The sequence below is a fragment of the Podarcis raffonei genome, chromosome 12 (genome assembly GCF_027172205.1).
Source record: "Podarcis raffonei isolate rPodRaf1 chromosome 12, rPodRaf1.pri, whole genome shotgun sequence".
In the NCBI taxonomy this organism is placed as follows: Eukaryota; Metazoa; Chordata; class Lepidosauria; order Squamata; family Lacertidae; genus Podarcis; species Podarcis raffonei.
Window position 1 is genome coordinate 27,379,757 of NC_070613.1, and position 21,946 is coordinate 27,401,702.

A 21,946-nucleotide genomic window follows, 5' to 3' on the forward strand; every position below is an offset into this window, starting at 1 on the left:
CAGATAGAAAGTATATGGCTAAAAATTGTGGTAGAGGGAAACATCGGTGACCTTACTGTGTGTGTCTGCTATGGATCTCCCAAGTCAGACTGAAGACTTGGATGATGCCTTCCTAGAGCAGAATACCAAACATTCAAAAAGGAGAAATATAGTAGTCATGGGAGACTTCAACTGAGTTTTGTAAGCAGAGGTTGGATGGCCATCTGTTATCTTTAGTTGAGATTCCTTCATTGTAGGGAGTTAAACTAGATGACTCTCAGGGTCTCTACAATTCTGTGATTCTATCCCTGAACTTTATATGCCTTAATAGGCTCTTTGGACTGCAGCCATGGTTTTATAAACAGGTACCTAAGTAAAGAATAGTGGATATGCAAAAGTTATTTGTTGAAACTAACCCTACCATGAAATATTTTGCTGTGTCAGTGTTCTAAAGGCGGGGGAAGGGGTTAAAAATGCTTTTCCCTATTCTGTATTTGATAATTACTAATTGGCATGTCCGTTGTGCTTTTGTTGCACAAAAAGTCTTGTAGAATCTATATATCCTTTCAATAACCCTGTGAGACACGTTAGGGTAAGAAATTGTAAAACTGGGCTTTTCATGCATTATCCAACTCCAGCATGAAAGGAAATTTCTAGGTGAAGATATGCAAAGAGTAAAAAGCATGGATATCCTTTTTTTTAAAAAAAAAGCATGAAAAAGGCAGTGAACACTGACTTAGAAATCTGGGATGCTTTGAGGTTTTTAAAAACTGCTTGAGCTTTTGTGTTTTTTGGTTGTTGTTTTTACAATCAAGCAGTAAATTGCAATGAAAATAAATAAATCAATCTTGCATGGGCCACTGCGATTTTTCTTGAAGCTATATTGCAATTTACAAACACCTTGAGTAACACCTCTAAGATATTACTATATGGTTCATTATGTGTTCTGCTGCTTAATTTCTCACACAAAACATAAAACAGAAATACATTTCTGTTATCTCTTTTTCTGCCAGACTTTAAGGGCAGACTTGGATGACTCCTCCATAATCTATTTGAGATAAGGTTAATGTGAGCTATTGCCCCCTCCCCTTGGTGGTTCCAGCTTGTGAGAGCTGGAAAAGACGTCTTGCAGTGAACCATCGTGTAATGGAAATTTTAACTGTGATAATCATAACTGTAGGATTTTATGCTATGTAAGAATTACCCACGGCCATGTAAACTCTGTTACTGTGAGAGCCTATCATGAAATTATTCTAAACGCATCCATAAGCACTTGACAAATTATATAGTAAACCAAAAACATAAAAGTTGCAGGCTTTTAAATATTAAAAAATAACTCACCCCATATAGTTTTGCCTGGAAGTCTTAATATCACACTTGTTTTAGAATCCAGATTGCCAAGAAATATGTGCCAATGGCAAACAATTTGTCAAAAAAGCGTGTAGTTGATTGCATCTTTGTAAAAGTCTGGTTTCACTGCAAGTGCTGCTCATAATGTTCTTCCCTTCCCTTCTAGTTATTCTGGGGGATTTGGGGGGGGCACACTCTGCTGATGGTCCTGTTGGTGACTTTTCTGGTGATTCCTTTTCAAAATACCTGTTTAGTGCAAAAAAAAAAAAAAGGTTGTCTACTAGGTTTATAGGAGAGAGTTTAAAAATTGGCATTATCTTATGGAAGGAATGAAGAAGAAATGTTCCTGGAGCCTGAACAGTGTCAAGATGCAGAATGATGTAGTGATAGAGAAATGTTCTTGGCATCCAAGGGAGAAAAGTTTTTACAGGGGCAAGATTTAGGGAAGAGTTCCTTGTCTTCCTCATAGACTCTTAAGTCCTATCTTCTAGCTTTTCTGTTAAGTAGATGTTCTTATTGAAAGAGATGTTTGGAAAATCCAGGCCCATGGGATTATCTTGGGTGTTATTGGAATCGTTGACATACGTATCAGTTACCAACAGCTTCAGATGTTATTTCTCTCCATAAATGTGATCGGTAACATTGGGACTGCTCACAGGTGCAAGGATGGGCAAGCCCAGGGAAAAAGGGAGAATGAGCAAAATTTTAGGAAATGTTCAAGACTACCAAGGCTTAGAAGGATGTTTGTAATCTAGGAACATAAAATCATTAGGGCATTTCATTGCCTTAACAGTTTTCATTGCAGATTTAATGGGCTAGTACAATGTATTATAATAAATGAGATGCTGCCTTAAGCTAAAAATGGTGGTACGGTATTTTTTTCATAAACGTGCTTAAACTTTCCGGGTTCTGATTTCGCAAGGTTGATTATCATTACCTCTATTTCTGATGTCCAGGCTGTGATTGCCACTTTTTATCTAGGTGCCACCCACATCCAAGAGGAGAGGTATTAGCAGGCCTTTGTCATTTGCAGAAGTGCAAAACAACAACAGCAACAGTATTAGAAATAAAACCTAAGTGGGGGGACCACAAAACAGCCCAGTGAGAATTGAGAGTGCTCCATGGCTCTTTAATACTGATTGATAGCTGAGGGGCTGGAATCCTGAGCAGGGAAGTGCTTCACGCTGCCAACACTTTGTTGCACGGCAAGGTTGTCCTATCTATGCCAGTTTCCAACATTTCACCACACATCTAGGCTGTGCACACAACCATACTTTGAAAGCACTTTGAAAGCACATCCTTCCTAAAAAAGAATCCTAGGAACTGTAGTTTATGAAAGGTACTGGGAATTGTAGCTCTCTGAGGAGTAAAATACAGTTCCTGCGATTCTTTGGGTGAGGGGAATGTGCTTTAAAAGTTTGCTCTGTACGCAGACTAAATATGATCAAGAATTGGAACCTAGAATGGAGTGAATGGGAAGAAGCTTAACTGTTTATAACCAGGGACAACGAGGAGAAGGAATAAGGTTTAGCTCGGAGCTTGCCAAACTGTGTGTCACGACACTTTAGTGTGTCGGCTGCAGTGTTTAGGTGTGTCGTGGAAACAGTGGCAGAGCTTCATGCTCCAGCAGGCGGGGGCGTGGCTGGCGTGCGTCCCGGGGGGCATGGCACACGTCCCAGGGGCGTGATGTGCCACCTGCGGGGGTGTGGTGCCCAGCGCAGGGGGTAGGGCAGCCACGATGGCACCCCACCGGGATTGTGGTGCCGGGGGGCGGTGTGCTCCTCCTGCCCCCCTCTTCCTCCACCAGTGTGTGGAAATGCTCCCTGGGACTGTAAAGGGGTTACCGTATTTTTCGCACCATAGGACGCACTTTTTCCCCTCCAAAAATGAAGGGGAAATGTGTGTGCGTTCTATGGTGCGAATGCAGGCTTTCGCTGAAGCCTGGAGAGCGAGAGGCATCGGTGCGCACCGACCCCTCTCGCTCTCCAGGCTTCAGGAAGCTATCCGCAAGCCTTGCAAGCCCGGCGGGAGTTCCCGCGGGCTCACAAGGCTTGCGGGCAGCAGCCTGCAGCCCCGGCGAGTGTCCGCAAGCCTTGCGCGCCCGGCGGGAGCGCGCGAGGCTTGGCGCGGCAACCTGTCGTCCGAAGCACGGGGAGCCCTCCGGAGGGCTCCCCGTGCTTCGGGCGAGTGTCTGCAAGCCTTGCGCGCCCGGCGGGAGGTCCCGACGGGCGCGCAAGGCTTGGGGCGGCAGCCTGTCACCCGAAGCACGGGGAGCCCTCCGGAGGGCTCTCCGTGCTTCAGGCGAGTGTCTGCAAGCCTTGCGCGCCCGGCGGGAGGTCCCGCCGAGCGCGTGAGGCTTGGGGCGGCAGCCTGCAGCCCGAAGCACGGGGAGCCCTCCGGAGGGTGCCCCGTGCTTCAGGCAGGTGTGCGCAAGGCTTGGGGCGGCAGCCGTGGCTGGGGGGGGGAATAATTTTTTTTTATTCATTTCCCCCCCCCCCCCAAAAAAAACAAGGTGCGTCCTATGGGCCGGTGCGCCCTATAGAACGAAAAATACGGTAGTTTAACCTCTAGTTTGCTAGTAAAACTGAATTATTGTGTTGCGAAATGATGCACGTCTAAAATGTGTGTCACCAACATGAAAAGTTTAGAAAGTTCTGGTTTAGCTCCTAACCTATGGTGACCTTTGCTTTCAGTTATGTTAGGAAATAGCTGCTATTCTACCCAATATTGTGGGGGGGGGCACTATTGCAGAATGGGCAGGCCCAGCATGGATTATTTACAGTATTGTATTTTCATGGGATGCACACAGACACTCAGTCCTCTAGCATCCACTTGCACTCACCTTGCCAATCACCATTACAGTATGGGCATTTCACTAATAATAAGTATGTATGTATTTATAAAAGCTGGTTTGACATCAGCGTACAAATGTGGCATGGAAAGTTGAACTTTTTGTGGTGTTCTTTTTTGTCTTTGAAGGCAAATACATGCAGATGATGAACATCTTGAAGCCAATTGCATTTGATGTGATCCACTTCATGTCCCAGCTTTTTGACTACTACATGTATGCAATATATATGTTTTTTGGCCGAAATGACACGGTAAGTAAATATTGCTGTTTAATTAGTGTGTATGCATGCATGGTGGAGGGGAATAGTATAAGGGGGTAGCGATAGCTGGAATATTAATTTGCAATTCTAGAAGTATAAATGGTATAAGGTCTGTGCGAGGGTTTACACCTATCTCTGCTTCCCAGATGTCATAGAGAAAGAAATGTTGTTATGAGGAAACAATCTGAGGATTACGGAAAAATTGGTTTCTGGTTTGTGATATTGTGAGAGAGAAGATGGAGGTCATGCTAGAATAATTCATTTTGTTCAGCTAATTGCTTTTCAGATATGATGTTCCTTTAACTTGGGGGCTCTCTCAATATGTCATAACAAGACCAAGGAAAGAAACCCTCATAAAAAACCCATAACAACAACCACCCTACACAAGCTTGCCCACAGGCAGACTAATAAGAGGAATTTGGATGAGACATGCAGGGTAGTGGCTGTGTGGTAATAATAAGGACTGAGTAAGCTGCAGTTCCAATGGAAATCAATGGCATGTGAGTGCCAAATGGTACTGAGATATGCTGCTGTTTTGCTTACAGTGACTGAAAGCGTATAAAGGAGGGATGAGGCTCCTCAAGGTCTCTTGTTCCTTTTAAGATAACATTAGGAGAAGAATATAGGGCAGTTCCCACTCTACCCTTCAAATCTGAAGGCACTTCGCAGCATTGAGAAACTAGGTGTTAAATAGCTGGATACATTTCACACATGCCACAGATCATTTGTTTATTCATTTTTAACTTGCAAATCTGAAAGATATGTTCAGAATATTAGTACTAAGGAACAATATTTTCCATGTTGCGAGAATCCCAGAAGCAATGCAAATACTAGAATCAAGTGCCCCACGAGCTTTAACAGGATGGGATCTTAAATCAGTCATTTATTTGCTTGACAGATCCACACATGGTTCCAAATTGTCTAGGGCTGTTCTTTTGGCAGGAGTAATAACATCGAGATTTGGTTGTTTACAGAGATGAACTGCAAATAGTTTTTTTAACACTGACTTGATTTTCATTGGCTGTTTCTGCTGCTCTTTCTTTAATCCCCCCCCCCCCCCGCTTTGCACCTCCTGTTTGCATTTTAAAGCTTTTACCCAGTTCTACACTTTCCACATCTAGCAGAGAACAACACAGTGCTAGGCAGGTAAATGCGCAAGAGTTGGATTTTTGAACATTGTGTTTCCTACTGTAGTGTTCCTTCTTGTTTGGCTTTTTGAAGAGCAGTTCACATGGGAAACATACAGCTTATGAAAAGGGTCTATGAATTTAATTTAGCCTTCTTGTAAAGATGATATGATAATCTAGCATCTCTGAAGACCTCAAACAACTTTGCCAATAATAATAATAATAATAATAATAATAATAATAATAATAATAATAATAATAATAATAATTTGGTATGTCCTTTAGGCCAGTAGAATAAAAGAATGATAGAATTGTAGTGTGGGAGGGGACCCTGAGGGCCATAGAGTGCAACCCCCCTCCTACAATAAGCTGCCTGTGTTGGGGATACCATTGAGTAGGGTCAGCCCCACTAAATTGAAAAGGAAATGTTTTTGAACCTTTGAAGACCGAAGACATTAATAATTTTATTGTAAACTTCTCTAAATGAAAGTCTGTCATCTCAGCCCGCACACTGCAGATGTCTGTGCTATAAAGAAACACAGATTGCCTTAAGTGTTCTTCCATATTCAGTTGCCCATATAACAGTGGCACGCTATTTAAAATATTCAGCCTTTTCCATCATTCAAGGCCATTTGTTTACTTCAAGCCACTTACCCAGTGGGACATAAGTGGGAGTAACTTGGCCAGTGCACAGGTACATTAGCTTGAGTGGCTTTTGAATGATAGTTAAGGTCTGTTCTGTTGAATCCAAAGCAAAGGAGTGTCTTCCTGAACTGACAAATGTATTCCTGGTGTGAAACACATACCCATATTTTGACAATATGGTTGAAGTTGACCCTTGAAATGCATGTATGTTTCTTAGTTTTCACGCTGTAGTTTTGTCCACTGAGCAGCTCTGTCTGGGTCTCTTATAATTCCCACTGAATTTAAAATGTGGTAAGTTGCAACAGGATGAGCTAGTATAATTCATTCCTCTAATGGAATGGCTTTGGGTCTTTGTGAACCATGACACTGGAACATTTTCTGCTTGATTCATAATCACAAATGTTTGTGTAGGTGTAACTTCACTGAATCTTTTCAAAAGGAAATCTTATGTAACTAGTTATCTTAGAGCACGAAGGTAATTGCTGCTAAGTAGCAAGTACAGTTCTTCATTCTGATTTGCATTAAATTTGTTCTTCATGTGGCAAAGGTGTCTGGTGCCGTTTGATGCCATTGTCACAAAGAATACAAAGCACACGGCTTCCCAAAGTGCAATATAAAGTATTCTGGAAAAAAATTATCCCCTAATACAGTGGATAATTCATGTGTCCGGTATGAATTGTGTGTGGTCGTTCTAGTGTATGAAACTTAGTTTTTCTTTTTATATGAGTGCAATGTTGGGTGTGTTGCTGCTGCCTTCCCTCCCCATCCCACCCATTTTTCCACCTCTTTTTAATTTTGATTGAAATACCATGTCATGCTGAGCTTTTATCCAATGTGGCAATGGAATGTAGGCAAATGGGAAAATTCCTTTGGATTATTTGTATGCTATCCAAATTGTCTTGCTTAGAATTCCCTCTTACTTGCAGTTTGAAACGACAGGACTGGGACTCAGCAGCAGCCGGCTTCGAACCACACTCAACAGAATACAGGAGAGCCTGATTGATCTGGTAAGTTGTAGGACTTTGAGTAATTGAAATGGAAGAGCAATAGCAATATCTGCTTTGCATTGGTTGCTGTACCAGATGTACACCATCCTGAGTAATTGCACTAAATCCATGTTAGATTACAACAACACATGGTTTGTGGAGATGGCTCTGAAGACGGTTCAGAAACTTCAGCTGCTGCAGAGTTCAGCAGCCAGGAAGACGGCTTGAGCATATTACACCAATCCTGGCTTGACTGCCCTGGCTGCCAGTTAGGCTCTCTTGTTGGTTCCTCTTGATCCATACCACTGGGTGATCCACAATGAAGAAACTTGGAAATTTGGCAAAGTTGATGCCTGTGTATATTTCAGAAACAGCATGAGACTGTATGTGGTGAAGCGGTGGTAGTTGAAAACTTACAATGATAATTGGGATTTTATCCTATATTTCATACCCCTACCTCAGCCAAGCCATCAAGATGACTTTTAAAGATGGAAAGCTAAAAAAACATGCATTCAACAAGATTTTCCCTTTAGGAATCACTGCCTGTTTTTTCACAGCAGTTGCATTACCTGTGAATCCTTCTGTCTCAACAGTCCTCCAGAAGATGCCCATCCTTTGGGGCCTAAGGTTTCAGCAACTGGCCACAGCACCTTTAGTGATTATAAGCCTGGAGAGACCAAACATGAGACAGTTCAGTTCTCGCTCTCTGTGCTTCACGATGTGATACCCACATTTATTGGTATCAGTGATGTGAAATAAAGCCTAATGACTTCAACTTGGGTACCTTCACAGAATCACATTAGTAGAAACCATCAGTCCAGAGGTTTTTTCTGTTTCCAGTTTCCCACGCTGTTACAGAAGGCCCCTGAACCCCTGGAACAACTATGTGTGTATGGGGGGTTGGAACTCCAGGGGCTCCTGCAGGAGCAATTGATGGAAATTGCCTCTCCCCCTTTCTTCAGTGGAGAATCACAGGCTTTTGTTCCAAACTCAGTGCAGTATGTTTTATTAATAATAGAAGGTCTGGTCTCAAGTGTGATTATAAAAGCTGTATGTTACAGTACTAAAATGGCTACCTAAAAGTCAGTCTAACCACTTTTGCCTTGCCATCTATCTCTTGTCCTCTGAGAGCATGTTAGCTGCCAGTGGAAATATTTGATAGATGTTGATTTATTTGTTTGTGTGTCTTTTCTTATAGCCAAACACCAACATAATTTGGCTGTTGTTTTTAGCTAAGACATTATTCATACCACTGTGATACACTGCATCTCTTTTATGTCAGCAGCTGGTATAAATGGGTCTCCTCCTTCCAGGAAGAATTGAATCTACTGTATGAGAACCACGGTTTATCCTGTCAACTGTTGAAAGAACGTAAAAGCACATATCCCTGATAAGTAATGTGGTACCAATTCTGTGTTCACATTCTGCAATGGAATTAACTAGGCAGGTTACATGAAGCTCCTTCTGGAAGGGGAAACCGCAAATGCAACTGATCAGTAAAACCAGGCAAATGCTGCTTTCCTCAATTTGACAAATTATTTACCAGCTCTGGTGCACTGCTGTTTGCTTTCAATAGAATGGTACTAGGGGGAACAGAACAAGTTCCTGGTTCAAGCACCATAGAGCTGCTGGCAGCCTCGGTTTGGCTTTATCTGTATAATTGGGAGATCGTTTTGATATATTCCCCCCCCCCATGGGTGTAGTTTCATAATGAACCCAGGTGTGGACAGACGCATATAGAAAACACATTGGAATTGAAAACCAAGGTGAATTCTCCAGGAAAGATTTGTAACCAGGTATGCTAGATTCCCGATAGCTCCTGCTTACAGATACTGTCTGTGAAACCCATGTCATAAAAGTGCTTTTTAAAGCACAACAAGAGTCCATAAACTTCTATATGGGGGCAGCTGTGGCTTCCTTTTTCCGGAGAGGGTTCTGTGTTTAATCCCTGGCGCCTCTATTCAAGTAACTTTGGTTATGTGAGCAAAGTTTCCTTCCATTTCATCCCACAGTTTCTGGGGGGTGATCGCCTTCACTATGCATGCTGATTCATTCCCCGCCTCCTTCCAAAACTGAGCTTGGTAACAGTCACCTGGTGGGAGTTGTAGCTCAGTACATCTGGAGGGCTGTAGGTTGTGGAAGGCTGGTCTAAAAGGTACTCACCAAGGTGTTGTTTTTTTGTTTTTTGTTTACTTCCCACAGTATATTTAATCTATATATTGTGTTTTAGCCTAGGTACAGTTTTATTTCTGAGACCGAACAAAAATGAGAGCAGTTAATATGTAAGCGGAGGAGCTTGTCAGAGCAATGGGATTTCCAGGGGTAGAAACAGAAAGATGGACCTTAGTTTTTTCCATGTGAGAGAAAATCTTATTTGTTTTTCATTTAGTTTGTTTTTCACTACAGTGAACTTATGCTGTACATGCTTAATGGGGGGGAACTGCTCTTATGAGATCAGAATTGGAAACCTTTTCCCATAAAGTCTAAAGGAAACGAAAGATCAGAAAACCTATCAAAATTGACAGCGTTCCAATTTAAGAATCCAGAGCTGCTAACTAGATCCGTCTTAAACCTGGGTGAGTAAAAATGTCTTAAGTAGTGACGGATGTTCATCAGGGATGTGGCTGTTCATGCCACCAGGGCAAGGGAATTTTCAAAACCAAGACATTACTACAGAGGAGGCTTTGTCTCACATCCCTACACAATGAGCCACGTTTGACAAGGGGTAACAAGTTGGACTATCAAGACATTCCTAAAGTATTTGCTGCTGTATTTCTCCATGTGTACACTGTACATGGGGGCGCAGGCAGGGGGGTGGGTGAGTCTGTCTTCCCTGTTCCCAGTTTCTGTATGCTCTCCAGCACTGGCATTTGCATGTTCAGCAGACCATCAGGAAGCAGAGTCTATGTGCACCTGTAGGTTCTCCCTTCTGACAGTTTCCTGAATGCACCAGTGTTGAGGGTAGCAGAAGCCTTAACGACCCCATTTGCACATAATGGTAAGCCAAACCATGGCTTAGGGAGGGCCAATCACATATGCAGGTTCCTTGGTCCTGCTGCCACCACAGCATCTATGACTAAGCCATGACTTGGCTTAATGTTGCATCTATAGCCAGGCAGCTCGTGGCTTGTTTGCTTCAGATAAACTTTGAGTGGTAAACTAAAAATCATCTTTGGTTTATTGGCTTGTGGTTTTTGTTTGGAGCGAAACAAAGCACAAGTCTGGGTCTGGGTGTAGTGCTAGCTCAGAGTAGCAGAGCTCCAACAGGACTGGGGGAGCTTTGCTCCAGCAGTCTGCTTGTTCAACCTAAGCCATGGTTTGGCATAGCGTCAAGTTAGAATTGGGTCACTGAATGCTTGACTATGGCATTTCTAAGTTTTCCTAGTAGATTCTAGGGACACGGGTGGTGCTGTGGGTTAAACCACAGAGCCTAGGACTTGCTGATCAGAAGGTCGGCAGTTCAAATCCCCGCGACGGGGTGAGCTCCCGTTGCTCGGTCCCTGCTCCTGCCAACCTAGCAGTTCGAAAGCACGTCAAAGTGCAAGTAGATCAATAGGTATCACTCCGGCGGGAAGGTAAATGGCATTTCCGTGCGCTGCTCTGGTTCGCCAGAAGCGGCTTAGTCATGCTGGCCACATGACCCGGAAGCTGTACGCCGGCTCCCTCGGCCAATAAAGTGAGATGAGTGCCGCAACCCCAGAGTCGTCTGCGACTGGACCTAATGGTCAGGGGTCCCTTTACCTTTACCTTAGTATATTCTAGGCTGTTCTCTGTAGCAGATTTTTTTAAAACCAGAAAGTTACCACTGACACTTTACAGCTCTCTAGGAAAGATTTGTGCATGTAAAATGCCGTGATCCTTTATTCTTTCTATTCCTTCATTTTCTGAGAAATCTTGCATTGGCAATGACGTCTAGCTATTACCTTTTTGACCAACTGTATTTTGGATGGCTTCCTGCTCAGTGTTGACTGTGAATTGCTCCATTAACTTTAATAACTCTAATTTTGCTTTTAAGTTAGGCAAATTCTTGATCAATTTTGTCAGTGGCAAAAAAGTAATGAGTTGCATCAAACAAAAGCAATTTTGGACCCTGTTACATTTAGATTTAAGGGAGTCTGGCATACTCTTTATAAATTAAGATAACTCTAAGGTCATCTGTTCGCAGGAAAAGGATTGAGAATTTAATTCTAAATACAGATAATGATAAGGGTGCCTAATTCTTTTAATGCACCTTCTAAAAAAGTGGAAAATAGGTAATTAAACCGCCTCTGGCGTCACTTCACCTCTTAAACTGTTCATCTGAATATCTTCTTCCCTCTCCCACATTGGAGAAAGACTTCAGTTTTTTATTTCAGTTTTAATTTCTTACATTTCACCATGAGGTCCCAGGACAGGTTATAGCAATTTAAAACTACAACACTGAAACTATTTAAAACAAATTATAGTCACAAAGATAGGGTGGATCTGAAAAATATGTATCTCAGGTGTCAGAGGCTAGGGACATTTAATAGAGGCATCAGAAGCATCTCTGGGGAGCGAATTTCACAGCTTTTGGGCTACCACAGAGAGTTCCCCCTCCTGGGAAACCATCACCTTGAACTACTAGGGGCAGTAGAACTACCAAGAGTCCTTCTCCCCAGGGGGTCTGAAGGGAAGGAGGTGGTATTTTCAGATATTGGGGGGCTAAATTATTTAGAGTTTGAACCCCAAAATGAGCACCTGGAAATTGACCTGGAAACTAACCGGCAACCATTAGTTGCATCAGTAATATGGCTGCTACATTTTGAACTAGGTGAAGTTTCCGAGTCAGAAGGAGCAGCCGATGTTTTTTGGTAGCAGATTCCAGAAATGTAAATGGCGGCTTGATGATCAAGTAATGTATCAAGCCCAGTCATTTAGATATTTGAGTTTTATATTGTACAATTGGTTCTCCTAAAAACAACAGCAACTGTTTAAACACCAGTTTGTCAGTTTCCAAAAAAACACTTAGCAAAGAATGACAACTGGAGATCATTGTGTTGAAGATTTTGTCTTAGTTCAGTTATTCCATGAGGCCAAGCTCTGGAGAAATGGCCAAAATCGCATTTGGAAATCTTGCAGGGTGAACTTTTGAGGGAGGAAAGTAGGACATATCTGCTGTTCTCGGAGCTAAACTTGGGTTGCCATCTATCGCAACCAGAGTTGAAAATAAGTTAAATGGATGGTAACATCCTTCCAAGCTATGCCGGATGGAAAATGAAGGGTGGAGTGCTGGGCACAGAGATGTCAAAATAAACTGGCAATTGTAACTGTTGAAGGGTTTTTGGTGTTAGGCCATTCATTGTTGTGACCTGACGGAATGGGTTTCTGGCAGTGATGTCCACAAACATAGTTATGGCTATGAATAGCATGTATTTCTTGTGGTGATGTTGCAAGTTTAAGAAAGATCACATCAGGGCACATTACCTTCAAATACTGACCTTCCTTGTGTAGGCCTTTTATGGATTTTAAGTAAGACCATAGTAGATACAGTGGTACCTCGGGTACAGTGGTACCTTGGGTTACATACACTTCAGGTTACATACGCTTCAGGTTACAGACTCCACTAACCCAGAAATAGTGCTTCAGGTTAATAACTTTCCTTCAGGATGAGAACAGAAATCGGGCTCCAGTGGCACGGCAGCAGCAGGAGGCCTCATTAGCTAAAGTGGTGCTTCAGGTTAAGAACAGTTTCAGGTTAAGTACGGACCTCCGGAACGAATTAAGTTTGTAACCAGAGGTACCACTGTATCTTGAAGGGATGACTACTGGTATTCCAATGTAGGAGTGAAAATGTTTATTGTTGTTGTTGCAGCCAAATCAAATATACTACTAATTACTTTATTTATTTTGCCCATTATATGTCGATCCATTGAAAAAATCTGGTTGCCTGTTCTGTCTCAGTATTTGAGTTAAACACCACAAGATGCTGTGACTGAGATACTAAGAATAAATTGTGTTTATAACTTACATGGTGGTGGTGTTTGTACCAAATGTGTTCCCCACAAACTAATTATTTTAATGATTGAGCTTAATTGATTAGCATATGTAGCCATCATGACTGATTTGAATTTTTCATTATGTTTTAAATTTCATTTTAATCATGGTCAGTTTTATTGATTTTAGCATATAGTAGAACGCTTGATGGGTTAGTCTATCTGCAAGTACTTTGGTGCTCAAAAGAAAGGCACGGTGTTGTGCTCCTCCTAGTTTCAATATCTTGGGTTTATAAAGATAATTGAAAGCTCCTCTATACTGACACAGTTACAGATAGGTAGCCGTGTTGGTCTGCCATAGTCAAAACTGTATCTGAATCTGAAGAAGTGTGCATGCACACGAAAGCTCATACCAAGAACTAACTTAGTTGGTCTTTAAGGTGCTACTGGAAGAAAAGAAAATTTTTGTTTCCTCTATACTGAGTCAGACCATTTGCCAAGCCGGCTCAGTGTTGCCCACGTTGGCTGGTTGCGGCTCTCCAGCATTTTGGACAAGGGTCTCTCCCACCCATACCTAGAGACGCTGGGGTTTGAACCTGGGACCTTCTGTGTTCAGGACAGATGCTCTGCTAATGGCCTTTCCCTTTATGAAGCAGAGCCAGGAAGGACTTCTGCTTGAGACTTTTGAAACAGCATTAGAGCCAGTAGGGTGCTGCCCTGCCAACTGCAGTCTGCCCTCAAGCAGCCTCTGCCTACCTGCCTTCTTATTACAACCACTCTACGGGGTGGGACTGGCAGTTAGCTTCTTCCTCCTTAGTGCTCAGTTCAGTGTTGCCTTTGTAGAACTCAAGAGGGAGAAGGCAAAGCTAGAGTTAGTCAGCTCCGCCAGTCATTTGGCTCTGGTGCCACCTACTGTTGACCTCCCTGCTTTCCACCCCACCAGTGTCAGTGAACACCAGCCGCCATTGCCTTTTAGAACTGTTTCTAGTTAGAGTAAACAGTACTGTACTAGACTATCTAACAGTTTGACTTGGTTTCAGGTACTGTCATACGTTGCAATGGCAATGGGAGAATTTGAACCGAGACTGATTATGTGGCCTTTATTTTACCCATCAGGTTTCTTTTGTGTGTTAAATTGGACACTAGTCAGTATATAGGTAAAAAGCTCTTGCTATTCCCAGTTGTGTCTTCAAACTCGGGCCATATTGTTCTCAGTGGAGTCCTTATGAAACCATATCTTTTTTCTTTCTTTCTCATCAATTGTTTTACATTAAACTGAAAGACAACTTTTAGGACTGATAGTAGAAAAAGGGCACATTTGGTTTTGCAAAATTGCTCTTGCCCAGGGGAAACATTGGTTAGTAAATAAAGCTTTAATTAACATCATCCATCACCATGAAGGGTGAGATATTAGTTCCTGTACTTGTGCTTGTATATTTTGATGGCTCTGCACTGAAGTGCATGCAGATAACTCCTTTGAGGAGGCAGATGTAAATTTTTAGATTTTCGAGGCTGAATATAATTAGACTTTAGAAAAGTAGCAGTCTCCATTTCCTATTTAGCGGGAAGAATTGTTGAAGAGTAATGTATATCTTTTGTCATCTACTTGGCAAAACAGGAAGTGGACTAATGAAAACTTTGTGTTATTGTTTCATTGACTAATACTTAGCTGCTAGTATGTACCTTTGAACTTTTGGGGACTGACTTCTGAGTGAAGTTTCAGAAGATTTGCTACTCATTAATGCTCAAAGAAGCATTCTTAAATTAAGAATTCAGGTAGGTAGCTGTGTTGGTCTGACACAGTGTGTGTGTGTGTGTGTGTGTGTGTGTGTGTATGTATGTATGTATTGTCCAGTAGCACCTTAGAGACCAACTAAGTTTGTTCTTGGTATGAGCTTTTGTGTGCATTCACACTTCTTCAGATACTGTATAATTCTTCTTCAGGTATCTGAAGAAGTGTGTATGCACACGAAAGCTCATACCAAGAACAAACTTAGTTGGTCTCTAAGGTGCAACTGGACAATTTTTTAAAAATATATATATTTAAATTAAGAAGCTTGAGTTCTTTGTATTTTCCTGATGTGCTTGTTTAATTATCAAGATTCGTTAACTTTCCACAAATTTCTGTTACCTTTTTGCTCTGGCTGTTAAGCTGTTGTTTGTTTGTTTGTAAGGTTGTGGTATGAAATACTGACAGTATGCACATTTAAAACAGCTTGTTTCCACAGCAATGAGCTTTAATCTTTTTTTTTTATGGCTAGTTTATGTACCAGTTGAATATGACCCTTATGGATTTATTAAGGTAGAATTTTCTTTGACTTCCAGGAACCTTAAAAGAATTCTCAGTTCTCATGTAACCTTAAAGAGGTTACTTCATTCTCTGGTATAAGTTAGAGAAAGCCTACATTATGAATTCTTACTCCATAGAAGTTGCTGAATATTTCTCCTGGGCTTTACCACTGGGAGATACAAAAGGAAAGTAGTGGTTGTTGTAATTTAGAAACACTTCGTTACAAGAAACATTAGGATAGGAGTTTAAAGATGATCCCTGCAAAAATGGTGCAAGGGGTGTGTGTGTGAAGTCTGACTCGCTGTGGAAGCTCCAGCAGAAAACTAGCTGCTGCCCTCACTACTAATTAATAAAAATGCTATGTTGGTTGCAAGATAAAAATTAGGTATAAAAGGAGAATTCCAGAATCCATGTTTGAGACAAGTGCTCTTTGGTGAGAACCCCAGCAGAGATTTTAAATCACTAAATTATTGATGTAGGAACTCAAGAGTGGCTTGTAAGAGCCATGTGGTCCTGAACTGGAGCAGCCATCTCAGATCTCCTCACACATTCAGCTTCTCAGGTAGAATGAAGGGGAACAAGGTCTTGCTTACCTAGTCTCTCTTAAGGTGAGCTAAGCCTGGCAGCACAGCTTACTCTATGGCACAACCCCTTCCTTCATGCATTAATTAAACATGTTGGTTATATGAGGCTGGTTAACTTACAGAAGCTTGTCTCAAGCTCTTGAACCCAAACTTATTAGAAGGAATCTTTCATATTAACTTCCATCTGTGTAATTCAGTGTAGAGTAGAGGCCTGCTACCTTAAAAAAGAACCCTGGGAAATGTAGGATATGGACACACAACTTGAGTAACCTAAACTGGGAGTGGATATATATACAGTGGTGCCTCGCAAGACGAAAAGAATCCGTTCTGCGAGTCTCTTCGTCTAGCGGTTTTTTCGTCTTGCGAAGCAAGCCCATTGGCGGATTAGCGGATTAGCGCTATTAGCGGCTTTTAGCGGCTTAGCGGATAAGCGGCTTAGCGGCTTAGAAAAAGGGGGGGGAGGGGAAAAACCCCGCAGGAACTCGCAAGACATTTTCTTCTTCTTTTTTTAAAAATATTTTTTATTAAACAGTTTTTATAACCACACAAACATAACATAAAAACAACAAATACATAAACAAACAAAAACAGAAACAAAACAAAAAACAAGTACCATTTCATATCTTAATTTCTTATACCTTTCTTCCCCGACTTCCTCATGCCTCCCTTTTCTGTATTCCAGATTCTAATCCTTTACTCAGCAAATCTTCCCTTATTTTACTTTAAATTTAAGCTAATCTTCCTTATTCTCCTTGTCTTAACCATTGCTAATAGTAACCATTTACTTTCCAGTCCAACATCATTCTAACTTTCATTAATTTTGTAATATTTCTTTAGATAGTCCTTGAACTTTTTCCATTCTTCTTCCGCTGCTTCTCTTCCCTGGTTTCGGATTCTGCTCGTCATTTCTGCCAAGCCCATGTAGTCAATCACCTTCATCTGCCATTCTTCCAGTGTGGGTAGATCCTGTGTCTTCCAGTACTTTGCAATGAGTATTCTAGCTGCTGTTGTAGCATACATAAAGAAAGTTATATCCGTCTTTAACACCCCTTGGCCGACAATACCCAAGAGAAAGGCCTCTGGTTTCTTAGGGAAGGTATATTTAAATACCTTTTTAAGTTCATTATAGATCATTTCCCAGAATGCCTTAATCTTCGGGCACGTCCACCAAAGGTGAAAAAATGTGCCTTCCTTTTCTTTACATTTCCAACATTTATTATCAGGCAAATGGTAAATCTTTGCAAGCTTGACTGGGGTTATGTACCACCTATAGATCATTTTCATAATATTTTCTCTTAAGGCATTACATGCCGTGAATTTCATCCCGGTGGTCCACAACTTTTCCCAATCAGCAAACAAAATATTATGACCAATGTCCTGAGCCCATTTAATCATAGTTGATTTAACCGTTTCATCTTGTGTATTCCATTTCAGCAGCAAATTGTACATTTTTGACAAATTCTTAGTACTGGATTCTAACAATTCAGTCTCCAATTTTGATTTTTCCACCTGGAAGCCAATTTTACTGTCCAATTTAAACACTTCATTTATTTGGTGATAGTGCAACCAATCTCTCACCTTCCCTTTTAATTTCTCAAAACTCTGCAATCTCAGTTTGTCCCCTTCCTTTTCCAGAATTTCCCAATATCTTGGCCACTTCGACTCCATATTTAACTTTTTAACTGCCTTAGCTTCCATTGGCGACAGCCACCTTGGAGTTTTGTTTTCCAGCAAATCTTTATATCTGACCCAGACATTTAATAGTGCTTTTCTGACAATATGGTTTTTAAAACTTTTATGTGCTTTAACCTTGTCTCGCAAGACATTTTCGTCTTGCGAAGCAAGCCCATAGGAGATTCGTTTTGCGAAGCACCTCCAAAACGGAAAACTCTTTCGTCTAGCAAGTTTTCCGTCTTGCGAGGCATTCGTCTTGCGGGGCACCACTGTACTTGGAATCCAGTTTGTGAGACCAGTAGTTGGCACAACTTGCATCTCAGTTATTTTCAGTATGGTTGAGTAGGTTAACAATTTCTATCTCAGGTGAGTCCAGTAATCTGTCTGGGCCTCCACTGTTAGGTTTTATTTTTTGTGAATGGTTAGTTCCAGACTTCTTGGATTTTACCATTTGTTTCACAATGTATGTTAAAGAAAGATGGCATCATATTCCTAGATTGTGTGTGTGTGTGTGTGTGTGTGTGTGTGTGTGTGTAGTACAAATACTGCTAAACGTGAAAAGGAGCTCTTCATCAAGTTTGTTCCTGTGGCCAGTGGTGAAAATTACATACTCCAAAAGCCTTTGTAACGTACCAGTCAATGATCTGTCTACCTCCTTTCTCATTACAAGGAGTGATACAGTACAAAAGCTGCTGAGACTTGATGCTTTTTCAACCTGAATGGCACCTGTAAACCTGACAGTTGCTCAAAGGTCCTTCTTGTTTTCCTGCTCAATGAAGGAGAAAATGAAAGAAGGAAATGTCACTCTTTTGAAAGTGGGAAACACTTGAGACAGAAAATCTCCCCCACCTCATTTTTTTGTGTTTTTTAAAGGCACAAATGCTAGCTGTATAATGAAAGGCTTGGAATGATACCCTAAAGAAGCAAAATGTCATGTCAGGCAGTCTGTATATGTCCTCAACATATTGGGTCAATGGGTTATGTTTGTTCAGGAATTTTATGTCTCTGGATGCTAGAAGCCTGCCTTTGTTCTTTTCTTACTCTATATCAAATCAATTTGTCACTTTGGAGCACTGTTGCTTGGACTGCACTGAATGTTCTCCTCTTTCAGTTTTTTTTTGGGGGGGTCAAAAGCTTGCTTTCAGAGGACCAATATACTTCTTGAAAGAATCCTAAATTCTGTGGATGTTAATCTCCTCTCCCCCCCCACCCCATATTTTTCACTCCCATTGCTCTGCTGCTATTCTAGCAACTCCTCCCATCCACACACCATATTGCCATCACCTTCTGTTAGTCACATGGGCAATCCTAATCTCAACATCATAAATAGGACGATTTCATGACACTACATAGCCAGTGAGATCCGGCTACGTGCTGATGTCACTGAAGACAAACAGAGCCATTAACCTCAATCCCAATAGATGGATACTTTTGCCTCATTTCAATACAGCCATAAAAAATACTGAGAGCGGGGGGGCTTTTCAAGCCTGGTGAAAATATCCACAAACAGTTGGGTGCTCTGATTTAATGTAGTTTATTTGCCACTGTCTTCTTGACACATCTATGGCTTTAAAATTGCAAAACTGCTGTACCCCAAGCAAAGCAGACCTTTGGAAAGTTTGTTTTCCATCACAATCCTTGTATAGTTAGATTGAAAGCCCTGTCTTCATGAATGCTATGCAACCTCTTCTTTATTCATAGACTCCCCTGCTGCCATGGGTGGCTTGAATGGCATTCTGCGCTGCATGGGGCCTCTTCAACTGATGTAGTGCCTGCATTCTGCCCACCAACAGTGAATTAGGACAGGAGCTGCAAAGTTGGCATTTCTCTGGGTAGCAGAACCCCATTCAGAGCAGCCCTTGATGCAAGGAAGGGCCCTGCAGAGAGGGCAGGGAGATGTTTGGCTTTCCTATCAGTGCAGCCCAAGAGAACCTTCCCGGAAAATAATTGAACATTACCTGTTGTACTCTAGCATCTCGAAGAACCTGGGCAGACCTTGAAGTCATCTTAGTAGCTGAGAATTCTCCACTGAATTGTGGCCAATCCCCAGAGACAGAATGGTTGTGGGATATCTTCAGGAGAAGAAAAGGCTCAGGGGTAAACCCTACTCAAATCTGGAGAAGAGTCCCTAAGGTGGTTGGGTGGTGCCTTGTACACCTCCTTCTGGTAACTCCTGCAGCCAAGCAGGTGCCCAACATATTGCTCTGCTTCCTTTGGACCACATCAGTGAGGCCAAGAGGACCTCCGTGCACACTGCCCACGCTTGCACCCTCAGAAGGTCACTTTGGTGCTGCTAACACAGCGGTTTGACTTCACCTCTGGAGGCGCCCTCCATTGTCTCTCGAGACAGACAGATGCTGACAACAGCAAGATTGAGCTGCTCATTCTGATACAAAGTTTCAGAATTTAGGAGAAGGGCCATAGACTTATTTTTTTTTTTATAATTCATTTTTATTCAAATTTACAATAACCAATCCAATTACAATTTAACATCCAATTTAACTTATACATCTTATAGACTTCCGTCAGCCTATCTGACAATTTCCATATTTTTCACAACTTTTCACATTCCTTAAATTTATGTTGCACTTTAACAATCCTTATTTTATCTTTTCATTTAAGCGACATTCCTTACTATTCTCTTCACAAAGCTTCCTGAAATCCAACAAGCGTTATTTCCTGATCACACACAGTTTTGATATACTCTGTAAATTTGTTCCAGTCCTCGGTGAATCTCTGATCGCGTTGGTCTCGAATTTTACATGTTAATTTGTCCATTTCTGCGTATTCCATCAATTTCATTCTCCATTCCTCTCTCGTTGGCATTTCTTCCTGTTTCCATTTTTGGGCTATCAAAATTCTGGCAGCTACAACTGCATATCTAAATAGCTTCACATCTTTCTTTTCAACATCGTTACCTAGTATGCCTAGTAACAGTGCTTCTGGTTTCTTTACAAACGTATATCTCAACATTTTTTTCATCTCGTTATAAATCATTTCCCAGAAGCTTTTCACTTTCTTACATTCCCACCACATGTGATAAAATGTTCCTTCTTTCTCTTGACATTTCCAACATTTATTACTAACTTTAAACATCTTTCCTAGTTTCACTGGAGTTATATACCATCTATATAACATTTTCATCACATTTTCTTTTATCGTAGTACATGCGGTGAATTTCATTCCCTCTTTCCATAACCTTATCCAGTCCTCAAATTGTATATTATAACCAAAATCTTTAGCCCATTGTATCATTACCGTTTTAACTTCCTCATCCTTTGTATGCCATTCGAGTAATAGTTTATACATTTTTGACAATACTTTTACATCACTATTCAAAATTTCTTGCTGAAACCTTGATTTTTTTCCTGAATAACCTTTCTCCCGCATCTCTTTTTTAAACATTGCATTCAATTGAAAATAATGCAACCAATCATACACCTTTTCTTTAACCTCTTCATATGGTTTCAGATTCCATTTATCACCTTCTTTAGTTATTAAATTTTCATATGTAATCCAATCTCCTGTCATATTGACTTTTTTCGTACTCATTATCTCCAGTGGGGATAACCACATTGGTGTTTTCGGCTCTAATAGGTTTTTATACCTGTTCCATACTTCAATTAACGTTCCTCTAAAAATATGACTTTCAAAACCTTTGTGTATTCTGTTTTTATCACACCATAGATAAGCGTGCCACCCAAATCTGTTGTCATATCCCTCTAAATCCAACAATTCCGTATTCTCCAATTTTATCCATTCTTTCAACCAGCAAAGACACGAAGCCTCATAATATAACTTCAAGTCTGGCAGGGCAAAGCCTCCTCTTTCTTTTGCATCTGTTAATATCTTAAATTTAATTCTTGGCTTTTTGCCCTGCCAGATATATTTTGACATTGTTCTTTGCCATTCTTTAAATATAGTCACTCCTTTAATTATTGGTATCGTCTGGAACAAAAACAACATTTTCGGTAGCACGCTCATTTTTATCGTTGCAATTCTTCCCCAGAACGATAATCTCATTCTTGCCCATACATCTAAGTCACGTTTAATCTTATTCCAGACCGGTACATAATTATTTTGAAACAAGTCAATATTTCTAGGAGTTAACGTGATTCCTAAGTACTTTACTTTTTTTACCACATTCATTTCTGTTTGTTGCTGTATTTCTTCTATAACTTCTTGATCTAAGTTTTTAACCATTATTTTGGTTTTTTTCCTATTTAGTTTAAAACCTGACACCTGAC

At 41.1% G+C, this 21,946-nt stretch overlaps 1 protein-coding gene across 2 annotated transcripts in view; it reads left to right on the top strand.

The window, feature by feature from the left end:
• VPS50 (VPS50 subunit of EARP/GARPII complex) overlaps positions 1-21,946 on the top strand; it is an 85,119-nt gene that overhangs the window by 50,896 nt on the left and 12,277 nt on the right. For both annotated transcript variants that reach the window (XM_053409608.1, XM_053409607.1), the window contains exons 21-22: positions 4,309-4,430; positions 7,138-7,218. In XM_053409608.1, the coding sequence (XP_053265583.1) occupies positions 4,309-4,430; positions 7,138-7,218 (203 nt within the window). The remainder of the gene's footprint in view (positions 1-4,308; positions 4,431-7,137; positions 7,219-21,946) is intronic.